At 45.3% G+C, this 27,253-nt stretch overlaps 1 protein-coding gene across 9 annotated transcripts in view; it reads right to left on the reverse strand.

Annotated features, from left to right (window-relative positions):
• The window catches only part of LOC118357844 (citron rho-interacting kinase), a 63,740-nt gene that overhangs the window by 32,823 nt on the left and 3,664 nt on the right, over positions 1 to 27,253 (reverse strand). For 8 of the 9 annotated variants that reach the window (XM_052478667.1, XM_052478675.1, XM_052478669.1 and 5 more), the window contains 8 exons: positions 11,319 to 11,417; positions 10,077 to 10,220; positions 6,908 to 7,027; positions 3,187 to 3,357; positions 3,028 to 3,081; positions 2,749 to 2,802; positions 2,092 to 2,232; positions 1,711 to 1,836 (listed from right to left, as the gene is read on the reverse strand). In XM_052478667.1, the coding sequence (XP_052334627.1) occupies positions 1,711 to 1,836; positions 2,092 to 2,232; positions 2,749 to 2,802; positions 3,028 to 3,081; positions 3,187 to 3,357; positions 6,908 to 7,027; positions 10,077 to 10,220; positions 11,319 to 11,327 (819 nt within the window). In that variant the 5' untranslated portion in view covers positions 11,328 to 11,417. The remainder of the gene's footprint in view (positions 1 to 1,710; positions 1,837 to 2,091; positions 2,233 to 2,748; positions 2,803 to 3,027; positions 3,082 to 3,186; positions 3,358 to 6,907; positions 7,028 to 10,076; positions 10,221 to 11,318; positions 11,418 to 27,253) is intronic. The other variant, XM_052478668.1, reaches the window with a different exon arrangement.

A 27,253-nucleotide genomic window follows, 5' to 3' on the forward strand; every position in this document is an offset into this window, starting at 1 on the left:
GGGAGTTGTAGCGATGAGACAAGATAGTAGCTACTACAACAATTGGATACCACGAAATTGGGGAGAAAAAGGGGTAAAAAAAAATTAAAAGGATAAAATGCTACAAATAATTGTTCTCAGGAAAAGAAAACAAACACTTTTGGGTCTGAGACAGAGAGACAGAGAGACAGAGAGACAGAGAGACAGAGAGAGAGAGAGACAGAGAGAGAGAAAGAGAGAGACAGAGAGAGAGAGACAGAGAGAGACAGAGACAGAGACAGAGACAGAGAGAGAGACAGAGAGAGAGACAGAGACAGAGAGAGAGACAGAGACAGAGAGAGAGACAGAGAGAGAGACAGAGACAGAGACAGAGACAGAGAGAGAGAGAGAGAGGGAGAGAGAGAGACAGAGACAGAGACAGAGACAGAGACAGAGACAGAGACAGAGAGAGAGAGAGAGAGAGAGAGAGAGAGAGAGAGAGAGAGAGAGCCCTATAAATAATCTCCAGAGAGGGAAGGCCCGAATCCTAATGTGAGATGCACGCTCATAACGTGGAGGTACGCTAACACTATACATGTGCTTGCAGATCTCAATTAGGATTTGGCACAAACTGAATAACAAGTGTGTGTGAACATTTGAACATCTTGGCCATGTTCTGTTATAATCTCCACCCGGCACAGCCAGAAGAGGACTGACCACCCCACATAGCCTGGTTCCTCTCTAGATTTCCTCCTAGGTTTTGACCTTTCTAGGGAGTTTTTCCTAGCCACCGTGCTTCTACACCTGCATTGCTTGCTGTTTGGGGTTTTAGGCAGGGTTTCTGTACAACACTTTGAGATATCAGCTGATGTATGAAGGGCTATTTAAATACATTTGATTTGATTTGTGTGTGTGTGACTAAAAGAGAGAGAGTGTGTGTGTATGTGTGTGTAACTAAGAGAGAGAGTGTGTGTGTGTGTGTGTGTAACTAAGAGAGAGAGAGAGAGAGTTTGTGTGTGTGTGTGTGTGTGTGTGTGTGTGTGTGTGTGTGTGTGTGTGTGTGTGTGTGTGTGTGTGTGTGTGTGTGTGTGTGTGTGTGTGTGTGTGTGTGTGTGTGTGTGTGTGTGTGTGTGTGTAACTAAGAGAGAGAGGGAGTGTGTGTGTGTGTGTGTGTGTAACTAAGAGAGGGAGAGTGTGTGTGTGTGTGTGTGTGTGTGTGTGTGTGTGTGTGTGTGTGTGTGTGTGTGTGTGTGTGTGTGTGTGTGTGTGTGTGTGTGTGTGTGTGTGTGTGTGTGTGTGTGTGTGTAACTAAGAGAGAGTGTGTGTGTATGTGTGTGTAACTAAGAGAGAGTGTGTGTGTATGTGTAACTAAGAGAGAGTGTGTGTGTAACTAAGAGAGTGTGTGTACGTGTGTGTAACTAAGAGAGAGTGTGTGTGTAACTAAGAGAGAGAGTGTGTGTGTGTAACTAAGAGAGAGTGTGTGTGTAACTAAGAGAGTGTGTGTGTACGTGTGTGTAACTAAGAGAGAGTGTGTGTGTAACTAAGAGAGAGAGTGTGTGTGTAACTAAGAGAGAGAGTGTGTGTGTGTGTGTGTAACTAAGATAGCGAGTGTGTGTGTATGTATGAACAGTGAGAACACATACTCCCGGAGGGCTTGTGTGATGCTCACTCGGATGGAGAGCAATCATCCAACGAAGGGCAAAGTTGTGAGGACCGGAGGGGGGCTGAGTTGCCCTCTTTCCCTCCCCTTACCATGATTTTATCAGCCATCTGCTGGATCTGCTGGGCCTTGCTCTGCATGTCCTCCTTCAGCTTACACTCCCTGCGCTCCACTATCTCCAGCCTCTTCACCTGGTTCTCCAGGGTCTTCCTGCCATCCTACACACACACACACACACACACACACACACACACACACACACACACACACACACACACACACACACACACACACACACACACACACACACACACACACACACACACACACACACACACACACACACACACACACACACACACACACACACACACATCACTCAGGCTAGAGAACATCTGCTGCCAACAGTAACAGGGAGTTTCAATTAGTCCTTTCTTTGCAGTTATTGTCTAATGTGTGTCAGTACTGCATACCTCTGTCTCCCTCAGGCGTCTGCGGAGGCTGTCACTGGAGTCCTCCTTGGTCTGCAGCCTCTCCAGCTCACGCTCCATGCGCTCCTTAGCCACCCGAATACTATGGAGGAGATCTGTGGTCTCACTACTTCCCTTCACTGCCTGTGTTATGAGCCGGGGTACAACAACCACGGTCTGTCATCTATCTTACATTGAAATAACTTTGTTGTGGTTTAAACTGTAAAGACTTGATTGATAACTGAATCCATGAATAGCGTAGAATACTGGGTGAAAATGTGATTGATTGGGCCCGTACAGCTTAGAGAATTCCATTTGGATTTTAAAAAATGATCACTTTTTCGAAAAGGTTATTAAATGTATATTCATCTCTATAAAACTTAATAAATGGAGAAACCAGCCAATGTCTGACAGGGGCAGAATAATTCGATAGCTGGCAATGAATCTGAAACAAACTACTGATGGTTTTAGCGGAGACAATTGAATTACTCTCAGGCCACAACTCAGCATCTGCTTCACAGGACAATGTGGGGTTGACACGCATCATTAGCAGGAGAGAAAGAGGACTTTTCACATGTCTGTGTGTGGTGAACATATCTTCTCCCCTGACAGCTGAATATGAATTAATTATCCACAAAGTTTCCAACCAAAATATTCTACCTTGGCAAGCTTATCTTGGAGATCCTGAATTTTCCCTTGCTGTTCAGTATTGGTCTGAAACAGAAAGAGAAAGATAGAGAACATCATCCTTTTAAGCTGCACATTCCTTGGTCCCTAAGAGTTTTACACCCAAACCATCTTCATTGTTTCACTCATAATAACTTTTTTAAAATTAATTTGGCATTTGTCTCCTAACCATTGACTGAACAGCATTCCTTGAAGGACCATATCGAACCATATAGGATGTCAACATGTGAGCCAATGGAACTGAAGCGGTACCTTCTCCAGCTTTGACAGAAGCTCCTCCGTGTCAGTTTTGCCTTGCTCCTTAGCCTGTAAGACAAAAAGCTGAAAATCAGTCAAACCAACACACCTTTCAACTTCTCTGAACGTGGGTCTGAGCCAAGAGATCAATAGCAGTGTGAACAGCTACAGAACCTTCTGCATCCTCTGTTGATAGTCAGCTGCTTTCCTCTTCAGCTCCTCGCTGGTCTGACGAGACTCCTTCAGCTCCGACTCGTACAGGTCGCTACGGCGACGGGCTGCAGACAGGTCCTCCTCCAGCTGCCTGATGGCCACGCGCATCTCCTCCAGCTGGGCATGGTACTCCTGCAGAGGGATGCGAGAGGAACGAGGGATGAGAGAGAGGGATAGCGGAGGAGTGCAGAGGTGAAAGACATGAGGAGAAGGATGAGTGCCAAAAAATAACAAGTACATAGAAAGGAACGGAAAGCATCGCAGAAAGAGATTAGATAGGCAGACATGAGAGAGGGAGGGATGGGGAGGGGAGGTACAACGAATAGACAGATAATGACATACTGTGTAATGGAATCTATTGAACAAAGCATTATGGAACAAGGAAAGGTAGGGCAGAGAAGAAGTGCATCAGCTAAAATCCATTAGTGTCCTTCTCTTCTAAAGTTTTAATGAATGATTAGCTATGGCTAACAGCTTTCATTTCCATCTCGTGGTCTGGTCACGGGGCATGCAGCAGTCCTGTCAACCAGGCTGGTTAGGACTAGCAGAGGCTAATGAAAAGTAGCATGGTCTCTGTGCCTGGGAAGGGTGAGGACTTCCTGACAATGGAACACGACAGGCGCAGCAGATAACATCAGCAGCACCAGCCAGCGCCTCGTTAGTCCCTTTTCATTTCAAAGTTCTCCTCCAGTTTCAAACCTTGCTAAGTGTTCCTCCATCAACCCTTAAAGCGTGTCTCCGAGGACGTCCGCCTGTTGTCTACAGTAAGTGACAGGAAGACACTTCATGAGTCATTAACTATTATAATAAGAAAATGTGTAAGAAATTACTCATGCCGTGTTTTAAAAATGAAAATGAAAGACAACGGAATTTCATAATCAGTACAATTTCCTCCCAAATGATGTTTGGACCTCCTTATAACGCTAATTAAGATACAAAAAGCATTTGCTATTTGAGTAAATGATGATTGGCATTGTCAATTAGGATTCATGGCATGAAGCTATGAATTGAGGAAGAAAAAGGTAAACAGTAAATTAAATTGATAATTGGAATGATAATTAAGGTTTTCACTTGAGCAATACTTGCATCTACTGAATAAACCAGAAACCACAGGGACCTTTCATTTAATCTCTTTGTAGAGTCAAATTCAAATCCATTTCAAGTAGGAAAGAATCTTCATACAAAATGACAGTGTGTTTCGCCAGCGGGTCGACTCAGCATATCAGTTCCTCAGTGTCCCCAGTCCCCTAGGTCCCTGACTGGATCACAGCAAATCTCTGGCAGCCCTGAACATCAATTAGCAGGAGAACTGATCTAGGCCTGGGCTTAAGTACAGAGCTGAGTGATACCCATGGAGGAGGAGGGAGGAGTGAGCCAGGGGCAGGAAGGAGTGGATAGGATTAAAGAGAGAGAGAGCGAAAAGGGGGAATACAGGGTGAATAGAATTGAACAGTGCACGCCAGAAGAGCTGATTCAGAGTGTGAATTACCTAACTCACACACACATGCAAACGCACACACACAATCACACAGAAAGTCCCTCCCTATCGTCCCGACCTGCACAGTCCCACTGGGAGCTTCAAATGCAGTAGGTGTAGCCCTGACAGGGAGAGTGATAGTTTTGCTGTAGCCTCTCAAGATGGGGGAGACTAATCCATGGTACTGGGGGGAAAAAACACTGCCTTGCCTCTAACTCTTCACTCTGCCTTACAGAACAGAATAATCATTCCTTTCAGTCATCTTCAGACATGTTGTATGTGCCAAAGGTAAGTTTGCTGACAAAGTGGTCAAATGAAGCTTACTTTAGGTAGGCCTTAGAACTGGATTAAACCTACCTATCACAAATACAATACTAAGAGGTAGAATAGTTGTCTTATCCCAGTTATAGTCTGTCAGCCTGCGTGCTTTGTGTTCAGTGTTAGGGATCGGTTCCAATTAGCCTAGTGTTTAATTCTCACTGCTTCTCAGAATTACGGAATTTGCATGTACTGATTGTCTTGCAATGGATTTCTCTTTCTCTCACTGAAAAGCTTGTATTGCTCATATCCCCAATCTTCCATGTTTGTTGAGCCAACACTGAATACATTCTGCATAAATATGAACATGACTTCCAGACTCCTAAAAGAGAACATGGGAGAGAGGCACTGTTCAAGACCTTATGCAGCCTTCAAAATCAAGCAGGAAAGTACCTCTGCAAATATCCAATAGCCTAACTCCTTCGCATGTATGACAATTACGAAACACTTTATGAACTTGAACTATAAGTGGGTCAATCATTTCCATAGCTAATTCCCAGGTTTGCATTAGCCGTATCAGTAAGCGGTAACGATACCACCACGGGGGACCATGGAGTGGGTGTGAAGACGACAGTGCAGTGGTGAAACACCAACACCCTGGTTCCCATAATGTAAGATCCAAAACCCCATCGCCTCATCACGACAGGCTGCCCACTGCATCAGCGGCACTGCACACTCTCCACTTCTAGGTATGGATGGTTCACATTGCCATGGCAACCATTGCGCTATAGCGCCTGTGCCTGGTAACCACTGCCAGGGATTCTGCTCTGTGCCGTGGAGGGGGGTTCATACTGTCTAACTGTCCTCTGCTGTCGATCTTTCAATATCTTAATTCACGAACTTGGCAACCCTTCACCAAATCAGATCCTTGTTGTATCCGCATTGCACACACACACACACACACACACACACACACACACACACACACACACACACACACACACACACACACACACACACACACACACACACACACACACACACACACACACACACACACACACACACACACACACACACCCCACGCACAAACACAAAAACTCACACACACAAAGAGACACACACACAAAGAGACACACACACACACACACTATTTGGATAATGGTGGGCTGAACGTGACTCTATCCTTCCTCTACACTCCTCAATCAGCAGAGACTCAGGAGACACTACATCACTCCTGAAAGTGGCGAGTGATAAACATACAGGAGACGCCTTGATGTACTGGGGCGCTGAGCTATGCAAAGGCACGCCACTACTAGAGAGACATCCACTGAGACTTTCTTTAAGGTCAGGACAGGTCCTGTGTGAACGGCAGAGTGCGTTTGAGTTCACGTCCACTGTTGGAAACCATACTGCAAACTCCTAGTAAATTGTCAATGCTGACACTCACAGAAGGATGGCGCTACTAGAACGTCTGTTTCAGACTTATATTATGTGGCACTCAAGGCTTTTTCTCTATTATCTGAGAAAGGCAATGAAACAACAGTAACAACACTAATTCACATGAATTTGGTTCCATGTATTCAGGAATCCAGACCCAGGGTGTTTAACAGTTTACTGACTCCACCTACACAGAGAGCAGTGGAGAAGCCTCAACACCCTCCTCCTCTGTAATTAACACGGCTTTGACAGGGTAGCACTCTCCTCGCACCCCACACGACTCACACCCCATAGGGATGGGCAATCAACCCTTTACAGCACATCCCTCCACAGAACTCTGGGTAGAAGTTGCCCGTAGGCACTGAGCTAGGATCAGCTTACCCTCCCCAAATCTTAACCCTAAACATTACAGTTAAACAGCGTTTAGAGGCAACTTTGTGTTACTCCCTCCACCACCCACAACCCCTGCCAGGCATCTGATGCCCCACAGGAGGCGCTCTCCTCTACCTGTTCTTTGATCTCCTGCAGCTTGTTGCTCTGCTCCCGGATGCCGTGGAGGAGCTGCAGCGCCTTGTCGTCTTCCTGGGAAACCTCCATACGGGCCTGCTCCAGACTGAGCTTCAGACTCTGAAACACACACATAAAATTCAGCAAAGAACAGAAACGGACCATTTTCAGGACCCTGTCTTTCAAAGATAATTTATAAAAATCGAAATAGCTTCACAGATCTTCATTGTAAAGGGTTTAAACACTGTTTCCCATGCTTGTTCAATGAACCATAAACAACTAATGAACATGCACCTGTGGAACGGTCATTAAGACACTAACAGTAGGCAATTAAGGTCACAGTTATGAAAACTTAGGACACTAAAAGAGGCCTTTCTACTGACTCTGAAAAACACCAAAAGAAAGATGCCCAGTGTCCCTGCTCATCTGCATGAACGTGCCTTAGGCATGCTGCAAGGAGGCATGAGGACTGCAGATGTGGCCAGGGCCATAAATTGCAATGTCCGTACTGTGAGACGCCTAAGACAGTGCTGCAGGGTGACAGGACAGACAGTTGATCGTCCGCACAGTGGAAAACCACGTGTAAAACCTGCACAGGATCGGTACATCCAAACATCACACCTGCGGGACAGGTACAGGATGGCAACAACAACTGCCTGAGTTACACCAGGAAAGTATAATCCCTCCATCAGTGCTCAAACTGTCTGCATAAGGCTGAGAGAGGCTGGACTGAGGGTTTGTAGGACTGCGCGGCAGGTCCTCACCAGACATCACCGGCAACAATGTCGCCTATGGGCACAAACCCACCCTTGCTGGACCAGTTTATTATATATCGTCGAAGGAATAAGCGTTACACCGAGGCCTGTGCTCTGGAGCAGGATCGATTTGGAGGATCGATCATCGGACTGAGCTTTTTGTCATTGCAGGCAATCTCAATGCTGTGCGTTACAGGAAAGACATCCTCCTCCCTCATGTGGTACCCTTCCTGCAGGCTCATCCTGACATGACACTCCAGCATGACAATGCCACCAGCCATACTGCTCGTTCTGTGCATGATTTCCTGTAAGACAGGAATGTCAGTGTTCTGCCATTGCCAGCGAAGAGCCTGGATCTCAATCCCATTGAGCACGTCTGGGACCTGTTGCATTGGAGGGTGAGGGCGAGGGCCATTCCCCCCAGAAATGTCCGAGAATTTGCAGGTGACGTGGTGGAAGTAGGGTAACATCTCATAACAAGAACTGGCACATCTGGTGCAGTCCATGAGGAGGAGATGCACTACAGTACTTAATGCAGCTGGTGGGCACACCAGATACTGACTGTTACTTTTGACCCCCCCCCTTTGTTCAGGGACACATTATTCCACTTCTGTTAGTCACATGTCTGAACTTGTTCAGTTTATGCCTCAGTTGTTGAATCTTGTTATGTTCATACAAATATTTACACGTTAAGTTTGCTGAAAATAAACGCAGTTGACAGTGAGAGGACGTTTCTTTTTTTGCTGAGTTTATATAGGAACTATGTCCTTCTGTAGCTCAGTTGGTAGAGCATGGCGCTTGTAACGCCAGGGTAGTGGGTTCGATTCCCGGGACCACCCATACGTAGAATGTATGCACACATGACTGTAAGTCGCTTTGGATAAAAGCGTCTGCTAAATTGCATATATTATATAAAGCCTGTTGGTAACACCGCATGTAGTACACAAGAGCACCCACACACACACACACACATAGTACCTATCTGCTTTACAGAATCACACACACACACACACACATTGTACCTATCTGCTTTACAGAATCACACACACACACACACATAGTACCTATCTGCTTTACAGAATCACACACACACACACACACATAGTTCCTATCTGCTTTACAGAATCACACACACACACACACACACACACACACACATAGTTCCTATCTGCTTTACAGAATCACACACACACACACACACACACACACACACACACACACACACACATAGTACCTATCTGCTTTACAGAATCACACACACACACACACACACATAGTTCCTATCTGCTTTACAGAATCACACACACACACACACACACACATAGTTCCTATCTGCTTTACAGAATCACACACACACACACACACACACACACACACATAGTACCTATCTGCTTTACAGAATCACACACACACACACATAGTACCTATCTGCTTTACAGAATCACACACACGCACACACACACACACACACACACACACACACACATAGTACCTATCTGCTTTACAGAATCACACACACACACACACACACACACACACACACACACACACACACACACACACACACACATAGTTCCTATCTGCTTTACAGAATCACACACACACACACACACATAGTACCTATCTGCTTTACAGAATCACGCACACACGCACACACACACACGCACACACACACACACACACACACACACACACACACACACACACACACACACACACACACACACACACACACACATAGTACCTATCTGCTTTACAGAATCACACACACACACACACACACACACACACACACACACACACACACACACACACACACACACACACACACACACACATAGTTCCTATCTGCTTTACAGAATCACACACACACACACACACACACACACACACACACACACACACACACACACACACACACACACACACACACACATACATAGTTCCTATCTGCTTTACAGAATCACACACACACACACACACACACACACACACACACACACACACACACACACACACACACACACACACACACACACATAGTTCCTATCTGCTTTACAGAATCACACACACACACACACACACACACACACACACACACACACACACACACACACACACACACACACACACACACACACACACACACACACACACACACACACACACACACACACACACACACACACACACACACACATAGTTCCTATCTGCTTTACAGAATCACACACACACACACACATAGTTCCTATCTGCTTTACAGAATCACACACACACACACACACACACACACACACACACACACACACACACACACACACACACACACACACACACACACACACACACACACACACACACACACACACACACACACACACACACACACACAGTCAGGATCTTGGGCCACTCACAGTGCACTCGGTTATGTAGGTAGCCAGGTCTTGCTCCAGGATGGTCCTCTGTGTCTCTGAGGCTTTCAGCTCCACATCCTTCTGCTGCAGCACTGACTCCAGATCAGACATCTTACTCTGGACGAGAGAGATCTCCTGTTCCATCTGAATACAGCAACATGGAGGACAGCTTTATTTGTCCATTTCAGCATTAGTTCATCTTCCCAATGTCAACTGAACTCTTGCAGGTGACCACAACCTTACATAACTGTAATAAACATTTGCCATTTATAATAAACCAAAGGACTGAAATTGATTGTGCAAAGCATTTCCTTGATCACAGCGATTGGGGTTGAAGAAGGCTTTGTGCTGAGAGCAGTGAGAACATAGATGAATCATTGCAGCAGTGCTTCACAGGAAAGCATGTGAAAGACAACAGCACATTTAAGTCCATTATGTAAAAAGATAACTGTTGCCAAATCTCCTTTGAACCCAGCCTACTATGAAGAAATTGTGAGGTAAAATCTTTAAGGAAAATTCCACCCAAAAACTGCAAACAAGTTTTCAAGATATATAACTTTCAAAATACAGCATCAGATGATGCTAAATGCATCGCGCCAGCTGCATTTCTGTATTCTGAAAGTTATATAGATTCAAATCTTGATTGCTGACATGCAAAACATGTTGGGACTATATCAACAATAGACTAATGAACCAAATATCAAAACATAGTTCTTTGCGGGGGAATTTTCCTTTAAGCTATAGGAAGCTATTTCTGTACCTCCTAAGCCAAGCTGCTCATCTCAGTATGTGTGGTTTAAGAGATGAGCCAGTTGGGTGATGGATGAATGCAATTAAAGAAGCCATTAGAGCCCCTGAGGAGCACTGAGAGTCACGGGTGCAGGGCCGTCAACTGTGTCACAGATACACAATCACAGTACATACTGGAGTGCATAGACTACATGCTGTGTTGGAGTGCTACCACTAACACAATCACAACATAACACACACAAAAAAGGTTATGGTATGGAGTCCCAGCACTGGGTAGCAACACAAGGCGCCACAGTAATGTGGAGTGACAACACAGACACCACATAACAACAGTAGTCTCAAATCAGAGAACCATCAGTCAGTCACAGGACATGAACAAATAATCATAGACACACACTGATAGACACACACAGAGTGACTTGACACACGCAGAGTGACTTGACACACACAGAGTGACTTGACACACGCAGAGTATATCAAACATAAGAGTACCTGTGACATGTGTCTTGTGTCTCTCAATGCTCTCTGTATTTAGTGTCTTGATGTCTTTAGCGGGTCTTATCTAGAGAGCTGAGGGCTGTAACCACTAATCTGCAGGAGAAAAAAGAGCGTGGGAGAGAGACTAATTGCAGTAAACACTCTATATACACAATCTCTCCTGAAAGCTGTGGGGCTTTTATTTACAGCACTTACCTTTTCACGTCATTATGTTATACCACACCACCTTTTACAGTTTATCAAATGGGAAATTATTAGCACCATTGAATTGATGTTTAATGCCGCGACAACATTACATAAATGGACTTTCAACATTCCTTTTCCAACATGTTGTAGCTTGTATAGGAAACAGGGTTAAGAGCAGAAAACCCCATACTAAAGCTGCCTTTAGTGCCATTCATAATCATCATTAAATGTTATCTTCTAATCAAACAATTAAGGTAAATAAACAATTAAACTAATCAAGTGAAACGCAAGTCAAAGAATTCAAAAAAACTACATGAGCCCTTTCATGCCCATGTTCAAAACTCAGAATTCAAAAATCCGTAATCAGACCAAACCCAACACTTGAGGGGCCCAAGTAGCACCAAACTCCACAGCAGCTCAATCCGCGATGCTTTACATTTGAAGGCATACTCCTTATATTACATAATCACACACATCATTAGCATCTATTCTGAGAACTACTTTTAATCACAGAGTGAAAAAACATAGAACCATGCCGTGTGGACCATGCCGTGTGGACCATGCCGTGTGGACCATGCCGTGTGGACCATGCCGTGTGGACCATGCCGTGTGGACCATACCGTGTGGACCATGCCGTGTGGACCATGCCGTGTGGACCATGCCGTGTGGACCATACCGTGTGGACCATGCCGTGTGGACCATGCCGTGTGGACCATACCGTGTGGACCATGCCGTGTGGACCATGCCGTGTGGACCATGCCGTGTGAACCATGCCGTGTGGACCATGTCGTGTGGACCATGCCGTGTGGACCATGCCGTGTGGACCATGCCGTGTGGACCATGCCGTGTGGACCATGCCGTGTGGACCATGCCGTGTGGACCATGCCGTGTGGGTATATTCTGGAATAAGACAAACCTAAAAATAGAGTGTGATTCTGAGTGTGTGTGCACATGGCCGCCTCTTTAAGCACTATTCTCTATATTTGGCAGCCTTTGAGATGGAGAGGCAGGAGAATGAAGAAAAGAAGACTGTCACTGTCTATTAAGCATGGGCTTCTCTCCCACTCCTGCTCACAGCAGCAGCTCAGTGGAGGAGTTTCGACAGCCACAGGCCCAGGGGTTTCACATAACATTCTGCATCCCATGATGCAACGGAGACTATGGCTTCACACAGAACAATCACCAACCCCATAAGATAACACTTCCCACATCACATCCAAACAGACAGAGTAGCATATATCCATCATGTGAAAGGAACAATGAGAACTGTCTGCATGGAGTATAGCACTGCAGCCTTAGGCAATGTATATTTGATTGGTACATAACATTATTGATGCAATGCAAGACAGGGTTGATGCGCTCTGAGAGATCCAGGCCCCATTCCCCAACACATGCAGAAACCACCAGAAACCTTTGAAATAGATAAACATCTTTTTTTCATTTCCTGTTGTTTATATACAGTATCTCAAACCAGGAACTCTGTCATATCCTGTGTAATATGTCAAAACTATATGATAGATTTCTTATCATGGTGGAGTGGATTACTGTTTGATTTTGGGGTAGGCTGTCAACAGCATGTACTGTGTGACACTATCTGTTTTCTAATGATGTCAACAATGCGTCTGGCATAGAATCAGGTATTGGAATACACATTTAAGAGGATCTCTATGGCGTCTAGACATATTTGATGTCATGAATATGATGTCTTTATGCCATGGGTAATGTCCATATTCACTTCGGTTCATTGTGTCTGCGGAAGGTTCACAGACAGGTTTTCAACCAAGCCACATTATCAGAGACGCAGAACGGGCAACTTAACGGGTCACACATAATGGCTGACGACAACCAGATAAGGTTCATTTAAGCCTACATTTTTAAGTTTAATAGAGAAATCAGTAAGTAGCTTTAGAATTTTCCTAATTGAACAACATTTAAAGGGCGGTTCTTCCTTAAGGTCAAATGTGACTGATATTAGGGCGGAAGTATGATTTGAAGTTTCAGCAAGTAATTCCAACTGGGTAATTGTTGTGGGATGTCGGCGTGCCATAAGCCTACTGCGCGTGTAGAATCAGTGCCATGAAGGATGGTGCAGGCCGGCAAGTTGCTACAGTAGCCTAGCATGGGGTAGCAGATGGGGATCAGATCTGGCTGACTTGTTCGCAGGCTACATTTCTCACCACCAGTCCATGATGAGCCAAGCGAGCAGGCTGTGCAACTGGGCTCATCCTCTGTAATAATTACCTCCCAGAAAGCAATTACAAGTAACTAATATTGTTTTTAAAAGCACCATTATAATTAGCAATATTACAGTCAGTGACCTCTGGCTGAGAAGGACTCGGTAGAACAGTGTTGGATTTGTTCATTTACATTTATTTTATTTTATTTATTTCACCTTTATTTAACCAGGTAGGCAAGTTGAGAACAAGTTCTCATTTACAATTGCGACCTGGCCAAGATAAAGCAAAGCAGTTCGACAGATACAACGACACAGAGTTACACATGGAGTAAAACAAACATACAGTCAATAATACAGTATAAACAAGTCTATATACGATGTGAGCAAATGAGGTGAGAAGGGAGGTAAAGGCAAAAAAGGCCATGGTGGCAAAGTAAATACAATATAGCAAGTAAAACACTGGAATGGTAGTTTTGCAATGGAAGAATGTGCAAAGTAGAAATAAAAATAATGGGGTGCAAAAGAGCAAAATAAATCAATTAATTAAATACAGTTGGGAAAGAGGTAGTTGTTTGGGCTAAATTATAGGTGGGCTATGTACAGGTGCAGTAATCTGTGAGCTGCTCTGATAGTTGGTGCTTAAAGCTAGTGAGGGAGATAAGTGTTTCCAGCTTCAGAGATTTTTGTAGTTCGTTCCAGTCATTGGCAGTAGAGAACTGGAAGGAGAGGCGGCCAAAGAAAGAATTGGTTTTGGGGGTGACTAGAGAGATATACCTGCTGGAGCGTGTGCTACAGGTGGGAGATGCTATGGTGACCAGCGAGCTGAGATAAGGGGGGACTATACCTAGCAGGGTCTTGTAGATGACATGGAGCCAGTGGGTTTGGCGACGGGCCAGCCAACGAGAGCGTACAGGTCGCAATGGTGGGTAGTATATGGGGCTTTGGTGACAAAACAGATTGCACTGTGATAGACTGCATCCAATTTGTTGAGTAGGGTATTGGAGGCTATTTTGTAAATGACATCGCCAAAGTCGAGGATTGGTAGGATGGTCAGTTTTACAAGGGTATGTTTGGCAGCATGAGTGAAGGATGCTTTGTTGCGAAATAGGAAGCCAATTCTAGATATAACTTTGGATTGGAGATGTTTGATATGGGTCTGGAAGGAGAGTTTACAGTCTAACCAGACACCTAGATATTTGTAGTTGTCCACGTATTCTAAGTCAGAGCCGTCCAGAGTAGTGATGTTGGACAGGCGGGTAGGTGCAGGTAGCAATCGGTTGAAGAGCATGCATTTAGTTTTACTTGTATTTAAGAGCAATTGGAGGCCACGGAAGGAGAGTTGTATGGCATTGAAGCTTGCCTGGAGGGTTGTTAACACAGTGTCCAAAGAAGGGCCAGAAGTATACAGAATGTCTTGCTAAATTAATCTACCATAACTGGGGAGACCTTATACTGCATTTTTAAAGCTGGAATACTTAATGGTGAAACTACCACGTCTAATATTACAACAGCAGATAAGTTACTGCAAACAACAAACACCGTTTTTTTCTGCTTCGTGCATCATTGCACGCAAGATAGAACATAAGTATATCCCACTGGACACATACGTCAATTCAACGTCTATTTCACGTTGGTTCAAGATAATTTCCTTTAAATGACTTGGAAACAACGTTGATACAACCAGTGTGTGACCAGTGGGATGTAAGCCACTGCTGCTTTGTCAACAAAAACATTTCAGAACCAAGCTGCTGTCTCAGGTCCTGCCCAGATTCAAAACATTTCAGGACCATGCCGCTGTCTCAGGTGCTGCCCAGATTCAAAACATTTCAGAACCAAGCTGCTGTCTCAGGTGCTGCCCAGATTCAAAACATTTCAGAACCAAGCCGCTGTCTCAGGTGCTGCCCAGATTCAAAACATTTCAGAACCAAGCCGCTGTCTCAGGTGCTGCCCAGATTCAAAACATTTCAGAACCAAGCCGCTGTCTCAGGTGCTGCCCAGATTCAAAACATTTCAGAACCAAGCCGCTGTCTCAGGTGCTGCCCAGATTCATAACATTTCAGGACCATGCCGCTGTCTCAGGTGCTGCCCAGATTCAAAACATTTCAGAACCAAGCCGTTGTCTCAGGTGCTGCCCAGATTCATAACATTTCAGGACCATGCCGCTGTCTCAGGTGCTGCCCAGAATCAAAACATTTCAGAACCATGCCGCTGTCTCAGGTGCTGCCCAGGTTCATAACATTTCAGAACCATGCCGCTGTCTCAGGTGCTGCCCAGATTCAAAACATTTCAGGACCATGCCGCTGTCTCAGGTGCTGCCCAGATTCATAACATTTCAGGACCATGCCGCTGTCTCAGGTGCTGCCCAGGTTCATAACATTTCAGAACCAAGCCGCTGTCTCAGGTGCTGCCCAGGTTCATAACATTTCAGAACCATGCCGCTGTCTCAGGTGCTGCCCAGGTTCATAACATTTCAGAACCATGCCGCTGTCTCGGGTGCTGCCCAGGTTCATAACATTTCAGGACCATGCCGCTGTCTCAGGTGCTGCCCAGATTCAAAACATTTCAGAACCAAGCCGCTGTCTCAGATGCTGCCCAGATTCATAACATTTCAGGACCATGCCACTGTCTCAGGTGCTGCCCAGATTCATAACATTTCAGAACCAAGCCGCTGTCTCAGATGCTGCCCAGATTCATAACATTTCAGGACCATGCCACTGTCTCAGGTGCTACCCAGATTCAAAACATTTCAGAACCAAGCCGCTGTCTCAGGTGCTGCCCAGATTCGAAACGTATCAGAACCAAGCCGCTGTCTCAGGTGCTGTCCAGATTCGAAACATTTCAGAACCATGCCGCTGTCTCAGGTGCTGCCCAGATTCAAAACATTTCAGGACCATGGCGCTGTCTCAGGTGCTGCCCAGATTCAAAACATTTCAGGCCCATGGCGCTGTCTCAGGTGCTGCCCAGATTCATTCAAAACATTTCAGGACCATGGCGCTGTCCACTAACGCCTACAAACTCAGACATTGACAGCTCAACAGTGCTGAAATAGTTCGAGCCCCAGAGAACATCAGTGATTTTAAACTACTTTAAGTGCAAGTGAATATAATGTATTGCACATGTTAGTTTTGCTGATTTGCAGCCTCAGAATTATAGCTAATGGGTTGCAGCGAGTTACGTTTTTGAGCATGGTGATGATGATGCCTAAGAAGAGGATGAGGATGCTTGATGAACCATATATTACATGCTATGACCTGTTTTCTGATATTGTCGACAAAGCGTTTAGACATTAGACCATAGAAATATAACAAATCCATTGGATTTATGCAGTAGATTTAGGCCTAATTGTGACATCATGTGTATAATGTATTTTACGAATCCCTATGCTTAAGCCTATCAGAAACGAGTATTCAACAATGTCTTTGTAAAATTCAAGGATAACGTCCATGTCACTTCACTTGCGTCTGCTGACTGTTCACCCACGTGCTTTTAAAGGGACTATCAGTATTACCTCCAAATAGCCTGCTACAATAGGCTACACATCATGTCTGACGATAACAAGGTATGGTTAATTACGCATACTTTGAGTTTCGAGGAGAAATCTAATACCTGAACTTGGAGGGTACTATGATGTTGAAGGCTGAGCTATTGTCAATTAACAGCATTCTTACATAGGTATTCCTCTTGTACAGATGGGATAGGGCAGTGTGCAGTGAGATGGTGATTGCATCGTCTGTGGATCTATTGGGGCGGTATACAAATTGAGTGTGTCTAGGGTGTCAGGTAGGTTGGAGGTGATATGATCCTTAACTAGCCTCTCAAAGCACTTCATGATGACAGAAGTGAGTGCTACGGGGCGATAGTCATTTAGTTCAGTTACCTTTGCTTTCTTGGGTACAGGAACAATGGTGGACATCTTGAAACAAGTGGGGATAGTAGACTTGGATAGGAGTAGATTGAATATGTCCGTAAACACTCCAGCCAGCTGGTCGGCACATGCTCTGAGGACGCGGATAGGGATGCCGTCTGGGCCGGCAACCTTGCGATGGTTCACAAGCTTTCATGTCTTACTCACGTCGGCCACGGAGAACGAGAGCCCACAGTCCTTGGGAGTAGCCACGTTGGTGGCACTGTGTTATCCTCAAAGCGGGCGAAGAAGGTGTTTAGCTTGTCTGCGAGGAATACGTTGGTGTCTCGACGTGGCTGGTTTTCCCTTTGTAATCCATGATTGTCTGTAGACCCTGCGTCTGAGCCATTGAATTGCAACTCCACTCCGTCTTTGTACTGACATTTTGCCTGTTTGATTGCCTTACCGAGGGAATAGCTACACTATTTGTATTCAGCCATATTCCCAGTCACCTTGCCATGGCTAAATGCGGTGGTTCGCGGTTTCAGTTTTGCGCCGTAATTGGCTCAGTGTTCTGTCACTCATGGGGACACTATGTCACCACCAAATCTAAGGGTAGAGCTTGAAATTTCAAGACCCTTGGGTTCTGCCATAGAGTAACATTAGAAGTGTCCATCCAAGAAGGCTCAAGGTCATTAGCCACAGATAAAATGACGTAAAGGGTCTCTTTTCCAAGCTTAAAACTATGAGTTTCAACTTTGGCAATGCTGTCAATCCAGCATGATTTGTAACGCGCTCAAATAAACTGTTAACTCAGAATTGGGAAATCTGACTTTAGTGAGTTCAAGACGACTGGGAACTCAGGAAAAAACTAGCTCCGGCCTGAAGATCACTGACGTCATCATGATTCGACCCTGTTTTTTTGTCTTGAAAGCACCATGAATCCAGAGAATGCCAGACTTTGATGACAAAATTTGCCCACGAAGGACCGCCGCGCCACCTTCCTATTGAAGTGAGCACAGCACAACAAGGTTTGTCCAAAAATGTCTTGTATGCTGCTGCATAAATAATGTAATATGCCAGGAAGATACAATTGAAGTTGGAAGTTTACATACACTTAGGTTGGAGTCATTAAAACTCGTTTTTCAACCACTCCACAAATTTCTTGTTAACAAGAAGTTGGAGATGAAACGTGGCTGGATCTTTCAGCATGACAATGATCCCAAACACACTGCATGGAGGAATGGGCCAAAATACCAGCAACAGCCCCAAAACATCACTGCTCTAGAGGAGATCTGCATGGAGGAATGGGCCAAAATACCAGCAACAGTGTGTGAAAACCTTGTGAAGACTTACAGAAAACGTTTGACGTCTGTCATTGCCAACAAAGGGTATATAACAAAGTATTGAGATAAACTTTTGTTATTGACCAAATACTTATTTTTCCACCATAATTTGCAAATAAATTCATAAAAAATCCTACAATGTGATTTTCTGGAATTATTTTCTAATTTTGTCTGTCATAGTTGACGTGTACTTATGATGAAAATTACAGGCCTCTCTCATCGTTTTAAGTGGGAGAACTTGCACAATTGGTGGCTGACTAATAGCTTTTTTGCCCCACTGTTTGTGTGTGCATGTGTCTGCGTCTATGTTTGTGTTGCTTGTTGTCCCTTTATGCCATAGTTTGTACATCTCAATTGTCAGCTATGTCTTTTTAAAAGCCAGTAAATGAGGGTGTATGAACTGTTTCGCTGCCAGACAAGGCTCCGCTGATAGCCAGGTGTAGCAGTGGTAAGGTGTTGGGACTGCTTTTGGGACTCTGCTGTTGGGACAGCTTTATGTAGGCCCTAACAGCTTGTGGGCACTGTTTGACACCGTTAAAGTGTCAAACAGTATTGTATTGTTTAATGTATTGTTTAGTGTGTGTTTAATTATGTTGTGTTGTGTAGTGGCTTTGGTGGCATGCATCCCCAAAATGTTTTTAGTTTGTTTGCCATTTTCAAGCTCCGAGTCTCTACTTTTATCTAATTTAAAAAACACAATTTCAAATGTTACTACATAAGACCGAATCGAGGTTGTGGAGGCCCACAAAGGGATATGCTTTCACCTGTCCAGTGCAATCAAATCAGTACCAATGAACGAAAATGAGAAATAAAGTTTTGATTTAACTTCAGATTTCTCTTTGTGGTTTCCCAGGGTATTCTCATGCACCCAGGTGTAGTTTCCAGGACAGGGGATCTATCATTGAGCAGCTGGAGAAGGAGGCTCAGAGGACTCTAATGCCATCTCTCAATATTGGGACAAGCTGTTCCCCAGTCCTCCTCTCCTTCCTGAGTAGTCTAACTAATGAGTAAGTCCCACGTCTTTCTTCAACCTCACATAAAACAACTCTGAATTTGCAGTCATAATGTGCCTTCTAACCACAAATGTGATTTCAACCACTACCTTAACCATACCCTTATCTCTATCCCAAAATCAAGAACAAACTGTCTCATGTACTTAATTGCTTAATCAAATACACTAACTCAACACTAAAATATGCAACTCAAATATGTTCCCTTTCTTTTCTCTAGCCAATGGAGAGTGATTCAGCATGGCATGAAGAATAACGTGAGTCTCCGCATAAGGATCTGATCAAAAGTAATGCACTATTTAGGAGAATGTGTCATGGAATAGCTTGATTTAATATTACTCTGTTGGCCATAGCTGACATTTGAGCAGCTCTTCATGATGTGTCTGAAGATTGTTAGGGTCGTGACCCAGATGGCCCTCCGTATTCTGCTACCAGTGCTGGCTCGTAATCATGGGGGTGAACCTGAGGAGTGGGGCAACCTCCCCAGAATCCCAGTGCTCTTTGATAGGGTCTAAGGACTCCTTAGACAGTCTGGATGAGCGGGAGAAAAGGCTACTGATCAGTGAGATGAACTACTGGACCAAGGAAAGGAGGAATGGCAGGGCAGACCACCATGCTACCAAACCACCATGCTACTCTCCTAAGAGGTATGCTCACAGTAATATTTCAATGTATTGATTCAGTTTATCCCTGACCCATACCTAACATCAATTGGAAAGCATACCTTGTATTTTTATGTTCTGATAACAAATGTTGCCCCAGAGGGGACGGGTCTTGGGTAAGCCATTATAAAGTAAACTATGAATAAAGACATTGGGGGCAGTACATGCCTTTCAGAAATAATACAATTCTGATGTTGTAAAAACATCAAAATCATGTTAAAAATGTTGGTTTTGGGATTCTTTGCATGGCATCAGTGATGTTTGTGTGTGTATCTTCAAGATGACAGACCTGGTTACAGAGCTCGCATGCATCTGAAGAGGCTGCCCTCATAGAGGAGCCTCTGACGGATCTCTTTGGAGTAACAGTGGAAAGCCTCCTGATGTCCTTGTCTAAGGGCCACTCCAACCTCGCCTCCTCCAGCTCCTCTCAGCTGAGCTGTGCTATCGCGGGGGAGGTGTACACCAGCTTAACTCTGGCCTCTCAGTGGCCATTCAGGCCAGCCCTGGTAGTTGCCCCCCTTTGGAAAGTCAGGAGGCAGGGAGGTCATTCGCGTAGCCTCGGTGCAGATCCTGGCTGAGCTACAGAGCCAAAAGTCTGAGCCAGAGTGGATAGGGTCCAGGTGAGTGTCATGAAGCGCTGGTGCGGGTGACGATGGTGACAGGTGTGGGAAATTATCAGCAGCCTGGTAACCTAGAGGCCGGAGAGGGAGTATACGTGACAGTACCCCCTCCCTGACGCGCAACTCCAGCCGCAAGATGCTGACCAAAGGGACAATGCGGAGGATCAGGAGCGGACCAGTCGCCTCCACCAAGGCGCAGGAACCTGACGAGCAGCCTGAAAAGCTGGAGCCTGGCGAGCCAGCTGTGGCATGGGAGCCTGCCGAGCCCACCGAGTCTTGAGAAACTGACGAGCTAGCTGAGGCATCCTCGGTAGACTCGGCAACAGATGCTTGACAGGCCAATCGAGTCTTGAGACCCCGTGTTACCGGCTGAGGCATGCAAGCCTGATGAGCCGGCTGAGGCACACTCGGTTGCTCCGGCAGCAGAACCCAGACCGACGTCACCTCCAACACAAAAACGAAAAACACTCCCTGATGCTTCCCTTTGGCGAGGTGTTATTTACTCTGTTCCGTGTCGGTGCGTTGTTCGTGTTCCTTGATTTAAGTTCCGTTTATTTATTAAACACTCACTCTCTGTACTTGCTTCCCAACTCTCAGCGCATTCGTTACAGAATAACACCTCACCTAAGGGAAACATCTGGGAGTTATTTTATTTATTTTTGGTTTCGATGGGAATGACGTCAGGTCCGGGAGCCGCTACAGGCTCTTATGCCTCAGCCGGATTGCCAGACTCCCCTGCCTCCGCCGGTTCGTCAGGCTCTCATGCCTCAGCCGGATTGCCAGGCTCCACTGCCTCAGCCGGCTTGTCGGGCTTTCATGCCTTCGCTGGATCGCCAGGCTCCCCTGCTTCCACCGGCTCGTCAGGCTCTCATGCCTCAGCTGGATCACCAGGCTCACCTGCTTCAGCCTGTATGTCAGGTTCCCACGCCCCAGCCGGCGACAGGTTCCCGCACAGCAGCAGGGGCGACTGGTCCGCTCCTGATCCCCGGGATCGTCCCTTTGGTCGGAGTCCTGCGGCTGGAGCTGTGCGGCGGGGAGGGGGAACTGTCATGTGTGCTCCCTCTCTGGCCTTTAGGTAACCAGGCTGCTCGTTATGGAGCACACCTGTCACCATTGTTACGTGCACCTGGGAGTCATCAGACTCACCTGGACTCCATCACCTCCCTGATTACCTTTCCTATATATGTCACTCCTTAGAACCTGTTCATCTTTGTCCATTTCTTCACAGTGTCATTGTTCCTTATCCAGATCTGAAAAAGGGTCCAAGGTCTAAGTGTGAGCTGGAGATCAACCTCTCTGGTATTCCCATCCCTGATGAGGTGCCTGATGATTTGACCTTCCCCATCGCCAGGAGCTCCTGCATCGACACCAGGGACTGTATAATGCCAGGGATTTCTATGAGTGACCTAAGGACAAAGATGATGACACACACAGATGAAGCCCTGCATCGTAATAGTCCAAGGACTGAAAGTAACCGACAATCGAGTGCCAAAGCCTCTCTTCAATTCTTCACTCCCTCTTGCACCAGCAAGAGAACATATTTGCTAACAAAGGGAGTTGGGATTGACATGGAAGAGAAATAAGTGTGCTACCCTAGGGAGTTATTCATCCCTTCAGACATCAGCAGTGCTACTGCATTCCCTCTGCAGTCCTTGATGGACTCCGACAAAGATTTTTTTGTCACGATACTGGTGATAAGGTTGCTATCAAAGATCGGTCCCTCAGCCCTAGATGGATCTTCCCAACAGGCAGTAGATATGACAGCAATATTTCAGCAGCTCATCAGACAAGTTCTGTCTGAGTTCTGTGCTGCATCTGGATTCTCAAGGACACAGGCGTACCCTCAGGACCTGCACATCCACACTGTGTTCAGGGGTGCACATAAAAACCTCCTGGAGGCGTTTGGCTCTTGTAACGCCCTCCAAGCCGTTATGGCCTCCCAGGAATCTGAATTTGACAGAGTCCTGGTAAAATCATTGACCCAGCAGCTGGTGCAGGGATGTAAGGAGGCATCAAGACCAGCTTCTACTGCAACAAACCCAGCAGACCAGGCTGAGACAGAGAGTGGGAATGAGCAGAGAGCAAGAAGGAGCTTTCTTTGCTTCTCAATGACCAAACTCAGGATCAACAATAAGGTATAGGAGATGTTGCTTTATGTTCCAATTAGGGGCTGGTGTCATTGATGTGGCTATGATGAGATAAATATATGAGATAAACATGTTTTATTCCTCACTATATTGTTGCGTTGCATTCAGAAGATTTGATTTACATTTTCTTTACCTTTCTCTTTTAGCGTTCCAAGAGAGGAAACAAAATGACTGCCATTCAGTCTAGGACCAGACTGAGATTCCCTCTACTGCATAGGTAAGGATGTTTTAAAGCTCTGCTATAGCTTGAAGTTTTGTTTAGGTGTGGTAGAAACATAGAGTAGGTCTAGTAAACTTATAGAACTGTTATGTATTAATGTTTATTATACATAAAGTGATTATATTTCTCTCTCTCACCCCTTTGGCTTGTGTTTCTAGCCCCCCACATTGGGGCTCAGGGTGCTGAATCTCACGTTGGAGAGGTTTCTCGGTCCATCTCTCAGCCTATCAAATAACGCTCCTTGATAATCAGGGTCTTCTCAGCAATGATGAAGTGGCTCAAGCGCTCCTCCTGGAAGACCCTGTAACCTGTTACGCTGTATGAATAAATACTTTTGACAATAGGAATCTGCATGTCTACCCTTTAAAGTCTATTTGATCAAATAAATGCGAAATATTTTTACAAGGGTTTTAGACGTTTTGGATGATTGGTAGCACTGAAGCAGCTTTTCTCACATACTCTCTGGTCAGACAGTGAAAGAGAAATGCATTAGTTCCCCCATGGTTACCCATCATTTTGTTGGGCAGTTGTTGAGCTGGCAGGGTTTCGACCTCAGCTTGACTCTATTACAATAACGTTGGTGCATAGCCAGTCAGATAACCAGATGCTCTCTATTCATTTAGTTACAGCGATAAGAGCTTTATTAACAGCAAAGGGAAAACCCATCATGGAGAATTTGATATCTGCAGCTAGATCAACTCTCTGAGATGTTTTCTGTGGGTTGAATAATGTGTGGCATGAGTCAGCCCTGTTGCAGAGGAGGAGAGAGAAGTCATGGTGTTGCTCTACATTCAGAATGCAGGAGGACCAGCAGCTACTGGGACTCTGCTGTAACATATGGGCTGTGGGTGGCAGTGAATCACTCACCTGTTGCAAATGTACAGGTAACTGCCTAAATAAATGAGGGATACAAAGTATATTAGAAACAGGTGCTACCACACAGGTGTGGTTGCTGAGTTAATTAAGCAATTAACATCCCTTCATGCTTCGGGTCATGTATAAATATGTCCAGTTGCCTATTATTTTGGCTACAATGGCCAGAAGAAAAGGTCTCAGTGACTTTGAAGGAGAGGTATCAAAGGAGCATAGGAGGTTTAAAGTCTGTCTGTGTGTGTGTGTGTGTGTGTGTGTGTGTGTGTGTGTGTGTGTGTGTGTGTGTGTGTGTGTGTGTGTGTGTGTGCTTTGTGCGTGTGCGTGTGCGTGTGTGTATGCGTGTGTGTGTGTGTGTGCATGTGCTTTGTGCGTGTGCGTGTGTGTGTGTATATGCATGTGTGCGTGTGCGTGTGTGTATGCGCGTCTCAGTCACCAGATCTCAACCCAATTGAACACTTATGAGAGATTCAGGAGCGGCGTCTGAGACAGTGTTCCCATCACCATCAACAAAACACCAAATGATGGAATTTCTAATGGAAAAATTGTGCCACATCCCTCCAATAGAGTTCCAGATCTATGTCAAGGCGTACTGAAGCTATTCTGGAGGCTCGTGGCGGCCCAACGCCCTGTTACGACACTTTATGTTGGTGTTCCTTTATTTTGGCAGAAGCACAGATTCTGTCAAGCTCTCAGTTCTAGTTCCCCTATCTAGACCTATCAGGTCCAATCCCTAAACCCTAAAATGGACAGGGATTGTTTTCTATAGCTAAGTCCCTGGTCATGACAACAGCAACTCAGTGAACCTGATGCCACATGGGTACAATCAATCGTACCTCAGACTCTTTACAAAGGAACTACTAGATGTGGAGAGATCACAGAAGAGGTAAGGGGCCTTTTAGAAATGACACTTGAGGGTACGGGAGAGCTACAGCAGCAGAGCTCTCCTCTCATCACGACTCACATTAACATGCATGGATTTGCGCTAGAGAGCAGCTACACCACCTGACCGTATCTGCTCGCCGCCTTCAGCCCTTTCTCTTTCTCCGAGTCACATTTCACACTGTTCTGTGCCGCCTCCTGTCTACAGGTGAAAACAAGTGCAAATGAACAAATTCTTCTCTTGCCAATTCCTCTTGCCTTACACTTATGTAATCATATGGATACTCCCTAAATATAGTCCTAATATTCTAATATACACTACATTGCCAAACGTATGTGGACACGCATTAGTGGATTCTGCTATTTCAGCCACTCATGTTGCTGACAGGTGTGTAAGATCGAGCACACAACCATGCAATTTCCATAGACAAACATTTGCAGTAGAATGGTCCGTACTGAAGAGCTCAGTGACTTTCAACATGGCACAGTCATAGGATGCCACCTTTCCAACAAGTCAGCTCATCACCTTTCTGCCCTGAAAAAACTGCAGCTGTAAGCTTTAAGTGCTGTTATTGTAAAGTGGAAATGTCGGCTCAGCCGCGAAGTGATAGGCCACAAAAGCTCACAAAACGGGACCGGCGAGTGCTGAAGCACAATGGCATGTAAAAATCATCTGTCCTCGGTTGCAACATTCACTACCAAGTTCCAAACTGCCTCTGGAAGCAGCGTCGGCACAAGAACTGTTCGTCAGCAGCTTCATGAAATGGGTTTCCATGGCCGAGCAACCGCACACAAGCATAAGATCACCATGCACAATACCAAGCATTGGCTTGAGTAGTGTAAAGCTCGCCGCCATTGGATTCTGGAAAAATGGAAACGCGTTCTCTTGAGTGATGAATCATGCTTCACCATCTGGCAGTCCGATGGATGAATCTGGGTATGGTGGATGGCAGAGGAACGCTACCTGCCCGAATGCATAGTGCCAACTGTAAAGTTTGGTGGAGGAATAATGGTCTGGGGCTGTTTTTCATGGTTTGGGCTAGGCCCTTTAGTTCCAGCAAAGGGGCATTTTTACGATACAGCATACAATTACGTTCTAGGTGATTAAGTGCTTCCAACTTTGTGGCAGCAGTTTGGGGAAGGCCCTTTCCTATTTCAGCATGACAATGCCCCTGTGCACAAAGGGAGTTCCATACAGAAATGCTTTGTTGAGGTCGGTGTTGAAGAACTTGACTGGCCTACACAGAGCCCTGACCTCAACCTCATAGAACACCTTTGGGATAAATTGGAACACCGACTGCGAGCCAGGCCTAATCGGCCAACACCAGTGCCCAACCTCACTAATGCTCTTGTGGCTGAATGGAAGCAAGTCCCCGCAGCAATGTTCCAACATCTAGTGGAAAGCCTTCCCTGATGAGTAGTTTCTTTTAGCAGCAAAGATGGGTCCAGCTCCGTATTAATGCTCATGATTTTGGAATGAGATGTTTGACGAGCAGATGTCATACTGTTGGTCATGTAGTGTACTTTATGCTAAATATGTACACTCTTAGAAAAAGGGTTCCAAAAGAGTTATTTTGGCTTTCCCCATAGAAAGACCCTTTTTGGTTCCAGGTAGAACCCTTTTTGCCCCTTACTCAGTCCACTCCACGTAGCCCTCTGTGCCCCATTAGGAACACTAATAAAGCCAACTATATCTGTCCCTAGTTAGACCCTATACAAACCACTTCTCTGTCTTTGATTGGAACTTAGTACATTGAAAATCTTTACACGTCCAGTGTATCTGAGTAAGATATACAGTATTATTCCTTCATGAGCCATCTCAGTGTCAGACAAAGGGGAAAGGCAGATATTTCATCATCATACATTATTAATGATGATTACTTCAAAACAACCGTGGTGTGAGGGATATTGTAACAAGACAAAAGACTGAAATATCAACATTTATCACTTAACTATCATTAATATT

This window comes from Oncorhynchus keta, chromosome 25 (assembly GCF_023373465.1).
Source record: "Oncorhynchus keta strain PuntledgeMale-10-30-2019 chromosome 25, Oket_V2, whole genome shotgun sequence".
Taxonomy (NCBI): Eukaryota; Metazoa; Chordata; class Actinopteri; order Salmoniformes; family Salmonidae; genus Oncorhynchus; species Oncorhynchus keta.